The sequence below is a fragment of the Nothobranchius furzeri genome, chromosome 12, assembly GCF_043380555.1.
Source record: "Nothobranchius furzeri strain GRZ-AD chromosome 12, NfurGRZ-RIMD1, whole genome shotgun sequence".
Taxonomy (NCBI): Eukaryota; Metazoa; Chordata; class Actinopteri; order Cyprinodontiformes; family Nothobranchiidae; genus Nothobranchius; species Nothobranchius furzeri.
The window spans coordinates 45,344,716-45,365,960 of NC_091752.1; the positions used below are offsets into that span (position 1 = coordinate 45,344,716).

At 40.8% G+C, this 21,245-nt stretch overlaps 1 protein-coding gene across 1 annotated transcript in view; it reads left to right on the forward strand.

The window, feature by feature from the left end:
• The window catches only part of slc30a6 (solute carrier family 30 member 6), a 158,357-nt gene that overhangs the window by 121,143 nt on the left and 15,969 nt on the right, over positions 1-21,245 (forward strand). Inside the window, exons 9-10 of the mRNA XM_054738519.2 lie at positions 8,849-8,943; positions 19,686-19,734. Coding sequence (XP_054594494.2) covers positions 8,849-8,943; positions 19,686-19,734 — 144 coding nt within the window. The remainder of the gene's footprint in view (positions 1-8,848; positions 8,944-19,685; positions 19,735-21,245) is intronic.

The window sequence follows — 21,245 nt, forward strand, 5'->3', positions numbered from 1 at the left end:
CCACCTCTTCATGCAGTTGCAACCTCTAAACCCACATTTCCCATCATTTCTGTCGATGTTTGCTCTGTATTTTATACTCCTTCAGTCATGGGTGAATTTACGTTCATATTTTCGGGCTTCTTCCGCGATGCATTCTTCAACCTGTTCTGGGTCTGCCGCTAAATATCTTTTTACTTTTGATTGGGGCAACGGCCATGCTAATGACACATTTAGAGGAAGACCACAAACATCTGGCTAAACTTACCTGCTTCAGGGAGTGTTGGTGTGCATGTTTCATCCGAAGAGCCCGCTTCTACGGTGGCCCAGAAGGGTCGACAAAATATAAAAGCCGCAACACTATGCAACAAAAGGAGCTCCCGATAGTTCCAAACACCATCATTGAACGTCATTGCTCATTTTCCGTATTTCAGAGGGGTTTTTTCTCTGGTAAGTTGACAAAATCAAAACCTTTTGGCATTGTGAAGAGTTAGCTGACTGCCTCGAACCAAAATAAGTCAATAGTGGTTTTTCATGTAGCCAGACTTAGTTAATCATGTTAACCGGCTAACTGCAGCTAGCTTATTATTAGCGGCCGGTCTTTGTGGGTTTACATGAGCCTATTTTTGCCTGATTCAGCTTTTTAACTTATTCAGTGCAGGCTGAATAAGTGGTAGAGGAAAATGTTTTTAACTTCCTGTGTCCATGCAGCTCTGTAACTCGTTCTAACTCCAGTTACTAAACCATCTCAACTAGAGAGAAGCTGTTTTATTCTGAGACAGCCGTGATTAACTTAGTTTGAGTTATAGATCATGTGACAGACAGCAGCATAAATTAGGACATCATCAGTAAAGTGTGATCATGAACGTGAGTAATTAGTTCATATTTTTCAGTTAAACCCCATGACGCTGACTTCAGTGACCTGCTGAAGCATGTTACACACTCAGGATCACCATGGTAACACGATGTGTCCTCCAGAATAACCAGAGCTGAATCAGGATGTCTGAACAACAGAACCTTTACAACGTTGGTATTTACTGCAGGACTGTTCATTTGCATCTGTTTAATATCACTAATTCATCATCTGAGGTCAAGTTGGGATTAGAATCTTTACTTGAAGACAGAACAAGAAATTAAGAATTATTAATGATAAAATATCAGCATAAGTAACTAAATGTAGATCAGTAGCTAAACAGTTACAGGTCACACCTGTCCATCCTCGTGTTTTCAGAGGGACTGATCATGAGTGGTGATGAGTGATGAGCAGGTTGGTGAGAGCTGCAGCTGCGATCAGTGATGGAGTAAAAGCTGGTAGTGGACTGGTGGGGTGATGGGGAGGGGGGCGGCTATCAAAATAAAATTCATATTTAAGTGACCAGGAGTTTATCACGTACCAAAGCTAATGCTAGCACTGTTAACAACTTTCTCTGAGGTTTCCTGCAAATGTCAAGATTCAGTATGAATAAAATAACTTTTATAGAATCACTGATATTAAAATTAAAGTAAGGGACCTAAAAACACTCCAAACACACCACTCACCTGTACTGGTGCTGGAGCATTGGTGGGGTGTGTTTGTTGTGGTGCCGTTTTTATTTGTTTTTCTCTTTTCTTTCCTACAGCATATACATCTCCTCAGCTGTACTTCTTAATCTCAGCCTGATGAAGCTGCTGCTTATTTAACTTTACATATAACATGAAGACTGCAGCTTTCTAAAAGATTTGCTTCTCTCTAGAATATCCACCAAGTTTGGTGGTCCATGTGAGAAGCAGCAGACACCTGGTTTCTGCTGAAGGTGTTGCTGTCTTCTTTGGTGGGTTCTGACAACGCCGTTCCTCCCTACAAGCAGATCACACACAGGGGCGTGGGGGGCCCCATCTTGCACAAGAGGACACATTCTCATCCGTGAAGGGCTCTACTGAGACCTACATACCTACAGAGACAGCCAGCTCAAGTCATCCGACACAGCTTATGCATCAGTTCCAGGGCCGGACTATCACTTCAGGGGCCCCTGGGCAAAACGTGTTTGTCAATCAACCAGTCAATTAAAAACATAATAAAATACAAAAAACAATACATTAAAAATCAGACATAAGAAATGATTAAAAGCAGGACTACCAAGTCAACTAAGAGTTCTAAAAACTGTCAAGTATAAATAAGTCTTCAGTAGCTTTTAAAAAATGGCAACAGATGACGCCTGCCTAATCGAGATGGGCAAAAGCCTCTTCTCTGTATTCTTGCCCTAGGGACATTCAATCTATGTTGGTCAGCCGACCTCAATCCACGAAACGGAACATATGGCACGAGAAGTTCGGATAAATAGCTAAGAGCAAGGCCATTTAAACATTTGTAGGCCAGAACCAAAGTCTTAAAATTGCACACAGAACCTAACTGGGATCTAGTGCAGAGAAGCAGAAACTGGAGTAATACGATCAAATCTACATGTGCCAGTCAAAAGACAGGCTGCAGCATTTTGAACTAGCTGCAGCCTAGCAATACAGCCATGATTAACAGTAAAAACTGTTGCAGTGGTCTAAACGAGATGTTATAAATGCATGTATAAGCTTCTCAAAATCATTCTTAATCAGAAAGGACTTCACCTTATAAAGATTCCTTAGGTGAAAAAGCATACCCGAACCACATTATTGACTTGAACATCAAACTTAAGCTGAGAATCTATCCCAACACCCAAATTAGACATAACATCCTTTGCATCATACGAGAAGCCACTCATCAAAGGCTGAGTAAATACAGGAGCACCACTTGGTGCAAACATAATCAACTCAGTCTTAGAATTGTTAATCTTCAGAAAATTACAGCCATCATTAACCCCACGAAGACACATTAGAACAACTTCCTTAGCTTTAATAGGAGCGTAGACCTGACATTCATCAGTATAGAAATGAAAGTCAAGCTCACATTTCCTAAATATGACCCTAGATGGGAGCAAATATTGAAAAGCAGAGGACCAAGAGCCATGTGGGACCCCAAATCTCAGGGGAACATAACTCGAGTAGAAGTTACCAATCCTAACAGTTACCTACCTGTCAGACAGGTAGGAACTCATCCAGGAGAGCACTGAACCAGAGAGACCAACAAACTTCTCCAGACGATCAAGAAGTATGACATGATCTAGAGTGTCAAAGGCAGCGGTAAGATCTAAGAGTATTAGAAAGTCTGTCATCCGCATCAGTATAATTGTAAATATCGTTGAACACTCTCTCAGGAACAGTTTCACTTCTATACTTTGCTCTAAAACCCAATTGAAAAACTTCTAAAATGTATTGATCATCTAGGTCAGGGGTATTCAATTCTGGGCCTGGAGGTCCGGTATCCAGCACATTTTAGTTTTAACTCAGTTTCAACCCACCTGATTTTAATCAGCAGGTGATTAACAGGCTTTTGCAGAGCCTGATGAGCTGTTGCACAGGTGAATCAAGTGTGTTGAATCAGAGAAACCGCTAAAACGTGCTGGATACTGGACCTCCAGGCCCGGAATTGAATACCCCTAATCTAGATGGTCAGACAATGGCTTAAAAATGACTTTCTCAAGGACCTTAGAAAGAAATGGCAAATAATTGAATAATACCAAGATATCAGGACCAGGTTTCTTGAGAAGGGGTTTGATTACAGCTCATTTCAAACTCTTTGACACTTCCCCAGACTACAAACTAGAGTTGATTACTTTATGAACCATATTTGAAATAGCTGGCCAAATGCCCTTAACAATACAGGATGGAATAATGTTGAGCGCAGAGCTAGATGGTTTCATGCTTCCAACAATCTCATCCAACATATCTGGGGAAACAGACTCAAAAGAATTCAAAGTAGTCGAATGAAAACGGATATCGTCATCCATAAAACTAGATTGCTGGGGAATTTGAGCTTGAATAACTTCAGTTTTGCCTATAAAATATGTCAGAAACCTCTCAGCAGTAGTTGAAGAGGCTTCAAGTCCACCAACACATGAAGGATTTAAAATCCTATCCACGGCATAATTTTATAGTCATGTGGCTCAAGTTAAAAAAATAGGTTTTCTTTAACAACAACCTTTTTTACCTATTTGGTGTCAAACTGTCTTTAGTCTGTTGCTGAAAAGTACATCATGTTTGCTAGTAACGTTAGTGTTCATCAATCACATCGTTGTTTAAACACCCTAACGTTCTAGGAAAAATATACACTCACCTAAAGGATTGTTAGGAACACCTGTTCAACTTGTCCTTAATGCAATTATCTAATCAACCAATCACACTCCAAACTGAGTGTCAGAATGGCAAAGAAAGGCAATTTAAGCTATTTTGAGCGTGGCATGGTTGTTGGTGTCAGACTGGCTGGTCTGAGTATTTCACAATCTGCTCAGTTACTGGGATTTTCACCCACAACCATTTCTAGGGTTTACAAAGAATGGTGTGAAAAGGGAAAAACATCTAGTATGCAGAGAGTCCTGTGGGATAAAAATGCCTTGTTGATGCTAGAGGAGAATGGGCCCGACTGATTCAAAGTCGTCATTTTAGATCCAACCGTTTAGTCGTCATTGGCATTTGTTTTACTGTTTGAGCATCGGAACGAGCCCCCGCGCTGAGAGAACAAACATCTCAGCCCTAAAGCCGCTCTTCATCCGCATACGTCACATGTCACGTGATCAGGAAGCAGAACTTCCATGTGGTAGGAGATTGTTTTGGGCCATTCCTGTAAAAAAAAGTGAGGTGCGAACCGGAAAAGCGTCTGCTGATCACAATTCGACAATGGATTATGAAAGAACGGATAACTCTCGAAACACGCGGATTCTTCCTGATGTAAGAGGCGAGTCTCCTCTTTGTTTTGGTTGTTTTGGCGTCAACATCATCCTAGCGTGCAACGTTCTGTGACTCTTAAAAAAAACAGTAACAATAGTGCGAAACTCTGGCAGCGAAGGCCGTTAGCGATCAGGAAATGGCTGGCAGTGAATGAGTTAAGGTAGCGCGACTCGGGTTGTGAATGACCACAGTCATCAATTCTTGTGCCTATGTATGTATGTCTGATCTCAGAATTGTGTGTACTGAAACTCTAATTTCCCTCTGGGATTAATAAAGTATTTTTGAATTGAATTGAATTGAATTGGGTACCACTCATCTCCACTACGAAGAGGAAAAAGAAGCTACAATTTGCAAAAGCTCACCAAAATTGGACAATTGAAGACTGGGAAAATGTTGCCTGGTCTGACGAGTCTCTATTTCTGTTGAGACATTCAAATGGTAGAGTCAGAATTTGGAGTAAACAGAAGGAGAACATGGATCCATTATGCCTTGTTACCACTGTGCAGGCTGGTGGTGGTGGTGTAATGGTGTGGGGGATATTTTCTTAGCACACTTTAGGCCCCTTAGTGCCAATTGGGCATCGTTTAAATGCCACGGACTACCAGAGCATTGTTTCTGACCATGTCCACCCCTTCATGATGTAACGGAATGAAATGACTGTGTCCCCCTCTCCTCTGACACAGGACTAATCTGTATGAGATATGGCTTCAAGGTCTCATGCATTTGCGTATAAACTGCTTCTTTTCAGCTCAACAGAAGAATGAAGAATGGACTCTCTCCTTTTAATTAATCAAAGAGCTCTATTTTAATAAGCTAATCACGCAAAGTGTTAGTCAATAAATAAGATGTGACCAATCTGTGAAATCAAAATATTAATTACTTTATTATAATCCTATAGAAAATGATGAGTAATATGACTTTAAATGTTCCAATAGTACTGATCTCATGTAGCGTTAAAATACATGACACATTACTTTCACTGATCCAATCAGAATCTGCCAGATCTGACGGAGGCGTGGTTTTGGTGGTGTTCGGTAACTCTGTCAACTTTTCATTCGACCATAAACCAAATTATCCCAAGTACAAAACTATGCCCACGTCATCTCTAACGCCAGTTCAAAGCATTCTAGAAAAGTGTCGGAGTGGCCAATCCGTAACTTTCCTCTTCAGCCAAAAGAACCAACGACAAGCTGGATAAAATCTGTTGCTGTTCCAACTGCTGCAACGGTTCCTTTCAGAATAAAAGCTGAACCATCAAGACCCAGGTTTGGGGCTCACCAGATTCCAACAATATAGTTGTGACCCGGGAGTATCTTAAGACGGGTGGTCGGCTGCCGTGGCTGCTTCTTCAGTCTTCGGCTCCATAAGGTCAAGCTGGACCTTTACACCTCCTGATCTAGATGGAGACTTCCGCTCAGGGTACGTAGACCGGCAAATAGCGTTGAATGTGTTTATGAATCTCCTAATAAAAGCTTAACGCGAAGACATCACCTTCAGTTCCCATCAGAACTAGTAGCTTCTTTGGATTTGCTGGTTCTGAGCAACATTACACCTCACACCATTCTCCTTCTCATCCACCTTAGTTACGCCATACATTTAGTGTTTAAAGTTAGTCTAGTTTAATTTGTTTTTAATAAATCTTTAAACCTTTAAACTTGACACTCTCTCTTCTGTTGTCTCTGAGTTAATACGAAGCTGTTATCTAATCTCTGCATTAAAAAGTTCCAATCTTCTGGTTTAAAATAACCTCACAGATCCATAAGGTTGATTTCATATTTACTATGGAATCCTACGCCTTATGGCTTATTAAATAACATGTAATTTAAATCATTACAATGACCACCATGTACCCATCCTCTGATGGCTACAATGGCCCCCACAGTCACCAGATCTCAACCTGATGGAGCATCTTTGGGATGTGGTGGAACGGGAGCTTCGTGCCCTGGATGTGCATCCCACAACTTCAACTGCAAGATGCTGTCCTATCAATGTGGGCCAACATTTCTAAAGAATGCTTTCAGCACCTTGTAGAGTCAATGCCACGTAGAATTAATGCAGTTCTAAAGGCGAAGAGGGTCAAACGCCATATTCGTATGGTGTTCCTAATAATCCTTTAGGTGAGTGCAATTATCTTCCGGGAGAAAATAATTACCAACTCACATTTCCATTCTTTCTCTGTAAAACTGAGCTGCTGCTGTCTTTCAAACTCCATCTCCTCCTTTCCTGTCTGTGTTGGGACATGCAGCTTTGCTTAGGTTTCACCTTTCCAGTACCTATAGTGCAGCTCTGAATTTAATCCCCAAACAGTTTCTGTCTAGGTCACAACCTCCTGCACCTAATCACCACAAGCCCCCCACAATAGAGGCCAATGACTCATTGGGGTAGGGAGTAGGGGTTTTCAGAGTAGTTTCTGCTCATTAAGCAACAATAGACAGTTGCAGCTTATAAGCATGGCTCTACCATATTCCAATTAGAATTTACAAAGCTCCTCGGATGAGAAGTATGGTGTAGGAGAAGGCCATGTAATGCAAAGGTTAAGACATTTGTCAACGTCCTGCCCTACCAGTGGGCAGAAGGCATCAGACATTAAGTGTCCGGCCAGTTTCATCTGCCTGGATTATTGTGTGCTTCTTCATTCCTAAACAGTCCCCTGTTTTTTCGTTCCTACCCTGGCCATCGGGATACGTCGTCATAACAACCTCTCTCCTGCTTCACAATCTGTACTCACAAGGTCTCCTCCAGGACACGAGACTCAACTCTAATAAAATAATCTTATATTCTGTCTCATAAAATGATTTCTTTCACTTTACATGTGGATTGCAATCATATTCTGTTTTATCTACAATGAATGTTTTATCTAAAGTGATTTAATGTCTTGACTGCTTTACAGTAATGAATGAATCAACATAAATGGATATTTTTGAAATGCCTTATTTCAGATCTTAAATACACCAAACAAGTCTACTTGATGATTTAATAATGATCTATTATTTGTTATGTCACATATTAATTTCAGTATTAACAAATGACTATTTAACAAACTTACTTCACATTAAGTGAAATAAGCTTTTCTAAGTGTCTGAGAATAAAGTGTGACGTCTGAGAATTCTTGGTAAATGCCCCTACACTCTCTAGATCTGGTTGGTCCAAAAATGATAAACAATGAACTCTTAAAAGAGGGAACATGTCCTATATTCAGCAGTTCAGCAAGGTGTCCAGCCTTCATGCTAAATTAACCTCTCGTTGGGAGAGCAAACCAAACCTTTCAACGGAATATAATTTTAGCGGCATAAAGAACTGTGGCTACACATGTCCCAGCCTTGTCCTCTTCTCAGGAGGAGCGGAAACTTGTTAGGAAATGGTAAATCAGGTTTGCCCCCCCCCCCCCCGTTATACAGTACAGAGGGTAGTCTCATTTCTTCTAACGCCTACTCTAAGTATGTTTAGATACTTTACCATATGCTCATATGGGCCTGCAAGGCCTGCTTCTTCCACAAAGTACATCAAGTTGATGCTTTTAAATCTAAAATGTCCAGAATTACTGGTACTTATATCTGCAGCAGGTTCACCTTCTAGGAGTGTGTGTGTGTGTGTGTGTGTGTGGGGGGGGGGGGGGGGGGGGGTCATCTTTTTCACCCTTGTCTGTATATTGGTTTTAGAATTCTGCTGCAGCCTAAACTTTTGAGTATTCTACAAAGTTATTTACTCGTGTACCGTAGCATATTGACACAATGCAGTTTGGGTATCATAGATCACGTGTCCATAAGGATTCAAATTAAATCAACTGGACTTCTTTGGTTTCTTGTCCAGTTGCCTTCATCTGAACCCTTTTGGATTACCGTGATCTGGATGACTAGCATATAGTTCACCTTTGTTTTTCTTATTTTTTCTCTATCCAAGAAGTAATTTTGAACACCTTTCAAAGTGTTTTTGGATCTAATTAGCTGGTAAGACCAAACATGAAAAATCTTTGGTTTATTGTTTTTGCAATTTAAAAAATACAAAAGCTGAGTTAAAACAAATGGAACGCATTTTTACTTAAATGTTTGTGATTATATGTTTTTTTTTTCATCCCCAGTGGTCGGCTGTTGGTGGGGACCTTCATTGCACTCTTTTTCAACCTTCTGACTCTACTGTCCGTCAGGAACAAGCCTTTTGTTTACGTCTCAGAAGGTAATGTTCTGCTCCTTCCATCCTGACACCATGGATTCCTCCCTGGTTCTGATTCCATGTTTAAAGAAACAGAGAGCGAGTTGTTCAGGTTCCAGTTTGGATTCTGAACATTGGAGGTTTGATAATCCTCCTCTCTGGGAATCTGAACAGTTTGTGAGGTTTTAGGAGGGTTATTGGAGATTTTTTTTCTTTTGACAGTGAATCAGAAATGTTTCTGAAGGGTCCTTATAACAAAAATAAGGAAGTTAAATGTGTGGTTCACTCAAAAACCATTTTAATGATTATTTCTGATTATTAGAAGAAACAAAGAAGAAAAAAAGATCTTTTGTATAGCGCCTCTCAAGATAAAAATCAGGAGGCGCTTCACAAAAACAAAAAAAAATGTAAATATAAAAAATAATTTAGAAAATTATTAATATATGTTTCAAATGAGCAAAAATAGACAATTGTGATTAAAAATGTAAAGAAAGAGATTATGAATAGTAAAGAGTGAAATCAGTGGATCCTGAGGAAGGTGGAATAGGTAGGGAGAGCAGAACAAGGAGAGAGTGATGGAGAAGGTCATAGAAAAGCCTGAACAGGAGTCTTCAGCTGCTTTTTAAAGGAGACCACTGAGTCCACTGATCTCAGGCTCAGGGGGAGATAGTTCCATAGTCTGGGGGCCACAGCAGCAAATGATCCGTCACCTTTGGTCTTTAGCCTGGTGCAATGCACAACCAGTAGGCTTTGGTCACAAAAGATTATGTGATAGCAGTATAAAGGGGAAATGAGGGCGGTCTCTGAGCTGCCGTGGACTTCCGTTTATCTTGGACATAACTTGCTTTTTATTGCAGTCGAAGCAACACTCCTTAAGTTTTTTAACAAGCCTGTGGAATGTTGGTCCACTGCTCTTCAATAGCTGTGCAAAGTTGCTGAATATTGTCAGGAACTGGAACACGCTGTTGTATAAACATGGTCAATGGGTGACATGTCTGGTGAGTATGCTGGCCATGCAAGAACTGGGATGTTTTCAGCTTCCAGGAATTGGTATGTGCAGATCCTTGCAATATGGGGCCGTGTGTTATCATGCTGCAACATGAGGTGAGGGTCGTGGATGAATGGCACAACAGTGGTAACCTGGCCTGCGAGACTCGAGCTCTGTTTAATTGTACTCATAGAACTAGCCTGGTTACTCACAGGCAGAGAGGAACATGAGAGGCGGGACTAGCCAGCTCAAAAATAACCTATCAGAAAATAGGCAGAAATGCCGACTGTACCCCGAGACGTTGCCGTTTTCTAGCTGTAGTCAAAAATGGCTTCTGGCGACGGTGCAAACATCCTTCTTTAGAAGAAAAGCTTTTAACGGTTCTACTTTTTGTGGTTTTACAGACATGTTCAAGTCATTTAGAGCAGAAGAAAGAGCCGCAGCGAACTCCGCTTCAGGTGTCATCTTCGTTGTTTATTAGAAACTCAGCATTCCGGTGTGTGTGTGAGACGTACGCTGTGAAGCGCTGACTAGTTCGGTTAGAATTCTCAGGGGATAGGGTTATTTGAATAGAAGAGTTCCCAGTAATCCTGGTACTGAATTCCAAATACTTGGAATACTTCCCCTTAAAAACACCATTTAAGTCTATTAAATGTTGAGGGGGGTGCAGTCTATCACTGCCTCAGTTCCGCTCTCTCGGTCCACCTCTTTCAGAGGCGCTTTCCCAACAGGAAGTGTGGATGAAATACGTCTCCACCTATGCTTTGACTCTCACTTTAAAGGGGATATCCTCGATGGGTACTTTCAGGTGGTCACATCTTTCTTTTTACAGTGTAATTTTCATTTTCTGAATGGATTTTTGTTAATGCCAATTATCATTGTTGCCTTTTATTTATCAAAGAAAAAAATCTGCATAAAATGTGACTTTGTTGTCTAGTAGCATGAGGAGAGCTCTGATCCATGACTGAGAGCCATCAATGGGCGGTGGCGAGACTATTGTAGTGACCCTGCCCACTGTGGAACAGGCAGCAGGCGAGTTGCACACTAGTAGGTGTGGTAATAGGTTTTTATTTATTTTGTTCTGTTTTCCAGTGGTTTGTCAAGATTTTATTGCCAGGGTCGTGTGGATGTTGAGTCTATTGTTCAGTGTTCTGGTTGTGCTTTTAATGTTGTTTTGCAGCATGAGAAGGGGTTCCATGCCGAGGAATGGGACTGTGGTGCTACTCAGCTTTTCCATAGTGTAGGTCACTGTAGCATTTTTCTTCCACTTGTAGAGTTTAGTCATTCACAACCATCGTGTATTTCCTGAACCCATTTAGCACACATTTAGCAAAGCTTCGAATCATTAAAAAATGAGTAGAGAAATTTAATGAATCGAACCATTCGAAGATTTGTTTTAGCTCTTTAACATGCTTGTCTATAATTGTCTTTTGTAGTCTTTGGAGTCACCTCTTTACTTCACTACCTCTGGTCCATGTTGAGTGTGGCGCACACCATGTCACCAAACAACACAGTGACTACCTGGAGCCCCATGTATAGACCCACTGACTGATTACAAGATCGTAGACACCTGTGATGCTAATTAGTGGGCACACTTTGAATTTACGTCTCCGTTTGGTCACATTATTTCCAGACTTTTCTAAGGGTACCATCATTTTTTCCAGGCCTGTTCCATGAGTTTTTATTTTATTTTTTTAAGAATTCCATTCAAGCATGATAGAAAAGCATTTCCTGAATTTTAAATTTCACAGAATTTTTATTTATTATTACTTTTGTCAGATTCAAGTTATTTCGTGACCATTGTGGGTTTTTCTTTCATTGACTAAAGGGTAACAAATTTGTCCACATCTGCATACATCTGTATGTATTTGTGTGTGTATAATTTACTTTAATTTTGTGTTTCTCATTTCTTTAGCTCCTCCTCCTCTTTCTAGTCCCCCACAACCACCGTACCTAACCCTATCTAGCATGCACTTCCAGTTGCTTCGTCTTTTCTCCTCATTTCTCTTCATCCACCCATTTACTCTCCTCCTCTTTCCTACGCCCCCTAGCTCTTTTTCCTCTTATTGACTCCTCGTTTTTCTTTCTCTCACTCTACTGTCCACCTGTTTTCCCCTCTCCATTTCAGTTTGTTTTTCTTCATTGTTCTTCAGTTTCTTCTCTTTGAATGTCCTCTTTCTAGTTTTCTAACAGTGAGACCTTTTAAGCATAAGGTCACTGTGCGTGTGTGTGTGTGCATGCGTGTGTGTGTGTGCGCGTGTGCGTGTGTGTGTGTACAGAACAGTCTCAACATCACTTAACATCTGACATCTGGAAAGAGGAGGGGGCTCAAACCACACACACACACACCAACAGAGAATAAAGTGCATTATGTAACATGTTCCTGACTTGGCTGATGTGTGCTGGGGGGCCGTGCAGGAACAGCGACACACTGAAACGTCCTCCAACACGGATCATAAATAAGTCACTCTATTAAAATGTTTGTTTAGACTGACTCAGCCTGCTGGCAAAACAAACAGAGCACACACACTTTTTCACAGACTGACACACACTCAGCCCTGAGCAGGATGGGATGTGATGGGCCTTTGACCCGACGTGAACCCTCCCTTGTCACCAAACATTAAAGGTGGGACGATGCAGCCGAGCGAGAGCGCTTAACTTTTTGTTCTGGACCATATTTTTTCATCATCATGAAGGAAGGAGAATCTGACTGCTTCTCGCTGGCTTCTGTTCCAGGACTTCAGCCAGGTCTACCAATAAAATGAACCAGAACTAAAGTTAAGTTGTTGCTTTCCTCTGAATGGACCAATGAGAACACTTTGAACGGAGACTGCTGAGTGTCTCTGTGTTTAGCCAGAATCATTATTTTCAGTTCTCATCTCCATTTACAGACACTAGTGCTCACTAGTGAACACTTGTGTCTGTGAGCTGGAAAGCTGAAGTGCCTTTGATTCAAATCAAGAGGCGATCTAAGAAGAGATAATCCTGATCATCAAGGGATGTTCCGATCAAGTGTTTTTTTTGCTCCCGATCCGATTCAAAGTAATTTGACAGAGTCCCAATGCGATATTTTTCAGGAAAGCATTAAAATAAGAAGAAAGCACATTCAAGTTGTACTTCAAGTTTCTCTTTCACTTACTTAGGAAGTACACTGTTAAAAAGCGTGTTTATATTATGAGCATATTTATTAAGTTGTTTACTCCCTCAATAAGTTGCTGTATTGAGCAATGCGTGTTCCCGTGACTAAGCAGGCAGGTGGACCCTCGACTAACTTTTCCCTGCTAATAGGGCTGCAACAAACGATTATTTGGATAATCGTTTAATCGGATGGGGTCTCGACACGATTAATCGATTAATCGGATTACATGGGGACATTTTTAAAAACTGCTAGGGAAACATTATTTCTCTCCTTCCTTCACTTTATTTAACACAACATTATTAGAAAACAGTTCAATAGCAGAAAAACAACATGCCATCACCTAAATTGTCTTATAAGGTGTATAGACAGAGACCCTAAGCTACATCTATCTGTGACCTAAAATGCTTGGTCCAAGTTAAACAGCTTAAGGGCAATTCTCATCTATTTTGTTTGATCTCATCTGTAGACATTTATTATAGCTGGGGTGTCAAACAACTAATTTTTAAATGTAATTAAACATAGGCTGTGAATTAATCAAAATTGATCACTATTTCCAAAAATGACTGAAAAAATAAGTTGTCACACACTCCATGGAAACTTTCAGAGAATCCACAAATAGTGGCTTTCAAATGGTTTTGTTACTTTCTGCAAGTTTAGAAAAGAAGCAGATGAGACAGCATGTCTGATCATTTAGATTTTCATCTGATAATATTAGAACATGTCAGTAATGTCTGAGAGGCTTTTATAAACACTGTATAACTAACACTACTGGAGAGGGTATGAATTACACAGAGGCTTCTGGGGAGCCCAGTTATGGGGGGGGGGGGGGGGGGGGCATTTTGCCTTGGCCCCCAAAATGTCTTGAAACGGCCCTGGGTGTGTGACTGAGTGTTGAAGGTGACCTGAATAGTATCAAATTTATAAATATTACATGTGTGTAACTTATTGTTTTATACAGGTAAAAACGTGTAGTGGAGATAAATCTATCTACATTTTACTTTTCAACACTTTGTTTTGTTTTGTTTTTATTGAACTATTTTCCTGTCCTGTCTGTCTCTCATCTTCCTGCATCTCCTCTTAATTCTCCAGAAAAACTGCTGCCTGGATTCTTACTTTTTCACCTCATCAGTTATTTTTGAGCAGATCAAAGGGATCTCCTGACCGCAAAGAGCAGAGCGCGTTTTCGATGCTGCGTGAGGTGAAATCACCGCAGCACAGGTGATGAGCTCCGCAGTAGTAGAGCGCTGCAGGCACAAATAAGACAGAAAGTAGAGAACATGTGCAGACATGAACGATCGTGTGCTAATTATAGTTTTTTGGTTGCGCCACTTTGAGAATGGACCGTGCGCTGGAAGCAGCTGCCTGGAACGCTGCGCAAAAATGCGCTGTGCCGCTCTCTGCTCAGAAGAGTCCAAAAATGATATAATATAGAAAACTTTTTCCGGCTCCCCTGGATGTGTAGGATATACAGCTCCCCCATAATTCGATCCCTGCTCCTGGATGAAAAGCCGAACATTTTCATCAATACAAGAACCCGCAGTCCGGACGCGCCGGACAGAGAGTGAAAAGTGGACACGTCCGGGGAAAACGGAACGTACGGTCACCATAGTCCTCATAAAGCGGGAAATTATAGATACAGTATTTTTCTCGTGCCCTGGGCCCTTTAGAGTTCGTGGGCCCTGGGCAATTGCCCAGTTAATCCGGCCTTGGAACCGGTTTGCAGCAGCGCGAGTCCCCCCGCTCATCTAGCGTCGCGCTCACGACTTTAGACTCTTTTTTTTTACGAGCTTAGGGCATGTCTAGCCTGTGTAATAATCCGGGACTTGGATGAATCACTTTTGAAAAGTTTTTAATTTACCCGGACACAGAGTTCTCTCCTTCCTCGCTGATGATCCCGACATGCTTGAGTTTAAGACGCTGCATCATCCCGTGCCATGCTAAGTCTGACCTAAACGTTGCAGGTAACGCATGTCTTCGCCTGATTTAACTGAAAATGCTCCCAAACTTAAAAAGCTTTTACTTTTTTGACTCTCGCTGCTTCTGCCATGTTCCTCTTCCAAACAACTGCCGGCTCTCCCTCGCGCTGATCTGTCTGCGCGCAACGGCGGGCGGGAAGGGGGGCGCTTTTGGAAGAGTTGTGCGACACAACGAATTGATGACGCAATTCGTTGCCAACGCTTTTAGTAATCGATTTTCATCGAATTTATCGATTCGTTGTTGCAGCCCTACCTGCTAACACCTGTAGTTCCAGCGTGCAGCTCCAGGCCTGCAGGAGAACTGGAAATGCCAATGTTTTACAGTCTGTTGGCAATTTCTCGTTTTTATTTGCATGTCTGTCTTCGTTGCATTTTTGTCTGAGTTTGCTGTAAACTGGGACTGTTGGTGGCAAACTAGGAGGTAATGGAGACTGGTGATTCATTTTTTTGATGCCTGAAGGGAATAGCCAAAATAATCCAGACTCGTAGAAACAACCCAGACTCCAGGTCGCCGCAGCGGCTCTGCCCCACACAGCTGCAGACGTCCACAAATAAACAGGATAGTGGGGATTTTTCTTCCACTTGTAGAGTTTAGTCATTCACAACCATCATGTTTTTCCTGAACCCCACTTAAATTTGAGCATGCTATGCATTAGCATTAGCCATATTTTCACTCTTGATCCCAAACTGTAGGAGCATTTCTACCTTTTACAATAGTTTGTGCCTTTGCTGGTTTCTCTATTTTCCTCCTCAGCACCTTGATTACCAAAAGTTAAAGTAGTCTTTTTGAAGGCAACGCATCATGGAGCTGTGTCCTTTCCAGCATGTTGAATACCCAGGATGCTCATGTTTCAAGTGTCTGTAGCTCTGCCTTTACAGTCTGGTTTAAAATACCACCAAGGTGAAGATCTTTTAGCACTCCTGAGGAGACATGTTAGCCTCCTTGCTAACAGCTGCACCTTGGTGTCTCAGTCCCTGCCTGCTGTAAATTGTGTGAAGTTATGTGTTATTGCCGTACAAGAAACAAGTAATATTGATGTTGAGGGAGTTATTGAATTTAAACCTAAGCCATTTTTATCTATTAGAAAATCTCTATCTCAATATGAATTTAAAAAGGCACGTTTGCTGTTTTATACGGGTAAATCTGATTTATTTCTCCCAATCTTTTTCGAATCTTGTGACCGGCCCGATTTCTGATTCTGATCACACATTGAGTTCAGAAACAACCTGCACTCATTTCCCTTTGTGGCACAAAAACTCACCTCACTGGTGCAGATCGTCAGAATAAGAGCTCTGGAACCCTTTTTGATGATCAAACCTTCTCACTGCTGTTTGTTATTGTTTTGGTCCATCATGGATCGTGAACTGGAGATGTGATTAGATGCACTGCTGCGTGTGCGATGTTTGTTTTGTATTTCTAGACTGAGTTCTGAAGGTGTGAACAAAATAACGTCCTCTGCAACATGCACAACTCCGATCCTGCGGTTAACAGCTAAAACAGCACTAGTCTCAAGTTAAACATAAAAAAGCAGAATACATTTAATTGATCACCTGAAGTAGAAGCTTAGTTCTGGATGACTCATATGTCATGGTGCCATATCAGCCTGTATTATGGGCCCATTCCCAATGCTGTGCCCTGTGGTCTTCAGCAAAGTACACTTAGAGAGAGTGCGCAGTAAGGCTTTGCCAAATTGAGAAAAGGAGCATTGAGTCATCGATTGCAATGCATGCTGGGATGCTGGTCACTGTGTTACTTTTAAAAAAGAAAACTAACCATTTTCAAACAAACAAGCATACAATTAGTTGAAATAATACTACATTTGTTGCTGTTTTGTCTTAAAGTTTTAGAGCAACAACTAATCGTCCTAAAATTAACTACTTTCATTAGAAAATACATATTTTCAGAAAAGGAACTTGAACCTGTTCTCCAGCAGCAATGGTTTTTGGGTAATACCTTTCACCCAAGTCCTCATTGATGCAGACTTGGGTGAAGTGTGGATCAAGGGCACAATAGGGGCGTGATCAACTTCTGTACTTGAGAATCAGGACACTCTACGCATTCACACCTTGGGATGGGTACCATAATCTGTACTTTTTGGTACCAAGGACCGAAACAGTGCCTTGTTTTGGTACCATAGTCTTTGGTACCTGATTTCCCAAGATAGACAGCAGCGCAAGAGCCTTATGTCATCAGTTGCTGCAGGCCAGCTGTAAACAGAATAAGCAGCAGGGTAGAAAGAATGTGCTCTAAAGTTTGGGTGCACTTCACCAAATGCGATGGGTAACTGGGTGATGAGGACAACATCCTAAGTGAGTTATCATCGTCTTAATCAGCTCCAGTGGGTAAATAATAGCGTTTAAGATCATGTTAGCTTGATATTTGAGCATCCGTTGCTATCAGCTAATGGTGCGTTGGTATCTATGGGGAGAAAAAAGTTTCAAAAGACCTGTGCATGTGTGTCTACATTTGTGCGTGTGTATCTATATTTGTGCGTGTTTATCTATATTTGTGTGTGTATCTATATTTGTTTGTGTTTATCTATATTTGTGCGTGTGTATCTATATTTGTGTGTGTGTGTGTGTGTGTGTGTGTGTGTGTGTGTGTGTGTGTGTGTGTGTGTGTGTGTGTGTGTGTATCTAGATTTGTGTGTGTGTATCTAGATTTGTAAGTTGTGTTTACATTTTCGTATGTAACTTCAGTTCTTACACATACAAATCATTGAGTATGCACACACAAATCACCTGGTAAACACAGACAAAACTACATTACACACAGATCAGTTTACAAGTACAAAAATCCTTTTGAGACTATATTCACCCCTGACGGATTTGTGCGTATATGGTGCGTTTCAATGCTCGGTGGAAGCTGGGAAATTCAAATTTCCTTTGGAATTAGTCTAGACTTGTGTTGACGGGACAAATATGTTTTTCTGTGGAAAAATAGAGTATCTCAGGATCCTGTAGTTATAAAAGTTAGACCTACATTTAATTTTTAATAATCTAAAATTGTTTATTTAGACGTATGTGTGTTTTTGAGCCATGAAAACATAGAGAAAGAGTTATAAGAAATTACTAATAAACGGCACAGTGGTTCTCTGTGTTTACCAGCTGATTTGTGTGTGTGTATTCAAGGATTTGTATGTGTAGGAGCGGAAGTTACACACAAAAATGTAAACACAGGTAACAAATTAAGAGTTACACACACACACGCGCACACAAATCTTTTGTTACACACACACACACACACACACACACACACATTTAGATAGACATGTACTAATCTAGATACACACACAAAGACCTTTTGAGACTTTTTTTCCCCATAGGTGTCAAAGTTTTTTTTGTTTCATTTATAGTTTATTATACATGGTCTCCTCATCAGAGTTATTCCAGAGGGCCCAGAAGAGAAATCTGAGTGCATGGAGCTGGGTTTTAATAGGTATATCATTTAGAAACAGTTGTGTACATTTTTGTACAACACTGCGATGGTGAAATACAGTTTATCTGTCATGATATTTATAAAATATGGTTATATATTGAGAATATACTGTGTATATATATATATATTAATGTGAGTGAGTGAGTGAGTGAGTAAAAAAGAGAGGTAATTAATTGTTAAACACTCAAAAGTATCGAAAATTGGTACCGTTAAGAATCAGTATTGATTCTAAGTACCGGGAATTTGGTCCGAATCAATTGAAGTGTGAAAGGTACCCATCCCTACTTGAACCACTGGTCGGGATTGCAGTTGAAGGGCGCAAGTGTGGAAGTGCGAGTATTGGGATTAGAAGCCGACCGAAATGTTTTTTTAAGTCTACAGATACAGATTCAGAAAGATTTTTGTTGCTGATGGCCGATATCTAAAAGCAATATTTGAATTGCTTTTATTTTCGATTTATTCATCATATTTAACTTTCTCATGTACCATGTTCAGCGCCTTGGGCTTCCCGACAGGGTCACGGAAGGCGCTTTATAAATAAAGCTTTGATTGATTGGTTGATTGATTGATTGATTGATTGATTGATTGCCACACCACCCTTCCTTAAAACGAGGAACAGTTTTGAGCTGTGTGTGGCTTAAATATCCAGACATTCTGCATTTTTCCAATAGGACTACAAAAATCTTAGCGAGAAGAAAAAATGGCGGATTGGCTCTGTGTTTAGCCAGAGGGACATGACCATATTTGATAGTTATCGTGACGACATAAATTTCTGATGTATTAGGTATTTTGAAAAACTGAACGGGTGGACAAATATGCCCAAAACTTAATTATTTAATATCTAAATAGCAACTCTAGTGAATAATATAAGGTTTTATGCTCACTTAGACACTTAAAATGTGAAACACGCTGTGTTAATGGATAAAAAGTGGGGTTTTCATGTTATGTCTGCTTTAATATTTATTGAACTTCAAATATAAAACAAACTCAAAACACTTAAAAAAACTGTGTTGGGGTCCTTCAGGTCCTTTCTTCAGTCTAGTAGTGGCAGCATTAATTTGGGCCGATATAAAAAAAAATTATATATATATTTGGGATTGGGCCATAGTTAGTCATTCATTAGCTGCATTTTCCAATCTTCTGATGACCCAGAGTGATGAAGAACTTCAGGTGTTAATGAGTGATCTGTTGGTTTTAAACATGAGTATGTCTGTGTGTCCACAGCGGCCAGCAGCAGTTGGCTTCAGGAGCACGTGGCTGATCTGAGTCGGAGGTAAGAACATGGTCCCAGTTTTCCTCAGCCGTCCTGTCTTTCTGCCTCCCTCCCTCCTTCATCAGCACATATCAGTTTTCAGGAGGAAAACAGGGAATCTGGTTACACTGACTCAACACATAAACACCCACCACTGGTAAAACTAACCCTCCTCTGCATCTGGACATCAGGGTGTGTGGCCATACGGGCCCAGATGGGCCTCCTCTGAGGTCGGAGGTCACTTAGTGTCTTTGGGGTTAAAGGCCAACAGATCAGCTCATTGATTGAACTTCTCAGAACTGCCTGGAAGATGATTTTCTTCTTTCTACAGTGATACAGAACACTAAGTCCAGAGGACAAAAGCTTTGAATCAAGACTCAAAGAGCTGCATGCTGAGCTAAAGTAGGGAGAAAGAGTTACACTGGTGAAAACTCACCTGATTGGCTAGTAGCATGTGGACAACCTTTATACATGCCATTTATTTTTCTGTGATAATAAAACCATCTGTTAGCCATATTTAACCTCTCTGAACACAACAGACTTGTTTCTAACGAAACAGTAACAATACATTTTATTGTCAGCAGTTGGAAATTTATATTGTTAGAGGAACACTAAGTAACTTTGTCATATTGTTAAATCATTTTCTTGAGCCAGTAGGTGCTTGAATGACCCTTTACAGGGTGAATGAATAGTCTCTCAGCCCCCTCCGCTCCTTGTTGGCAGAGTACAACATTTGCAACTTGAGTCTCTCCACACCTGAAATCTCACAAAGTCCGGTAACTCACCAGAACAGCTTTACGGCAATCCATGTTTACACCTCAGAAAAGATGAGCTAGAGATGGTTAACATGTATTGTAACAGGTTTATCATAGCGGAGATTCTGAACAAAGAAAGAAAACATTTGTCTGATGAAGCTAAAACTACAAGAATGTCTGACCACTGTAGGATTCAAACAAGAGTCAACATCAGGAGTTTTCTGAATCATGAGAGCTCAGATACAAATGACAATTCACATTGGATGCAGGACTTTCGATCATCCTATTGTGCTTGCTAGTATAACTTTTAGGAGTTTTGCACTAGTGTTGGCTTGGTCTGGGATAGGCTGGGTCATTATAGCTGGTTTTCCAATGGCACTACTCAGAGTACCTCAGATTATTGCAGCTCAGCCTGACCACATTTTCCAAGAGCAAGATTTGGTATTTTCCCTCTACTTTTTCACAATTTGTAGTCCCTGCTCCACTGAGGTACCTGGCAAGGCTGAGCCAGGCCAGCATCGTGACTGTGGCCGCTCATTGGCTATGGGGTGGAGTCACTGGTTGCTCTGGAGTTTTCTGCCTACTACTTCACTGCCTGCAGCCATTTATTTCCTGGTTCTGACAAAAGCTATAAAACGGAGCAGAATGTCAGTAATTCAACTAGACAGAGAGACTATATAACGGCTCAGGAAGTCTTTGCAGGTTTTTCTATTTGCAAAGATGCATTTTAGTTGATTTGGGTCTTGTTTCATATCACACAGTGACAAAGCTTTAGTT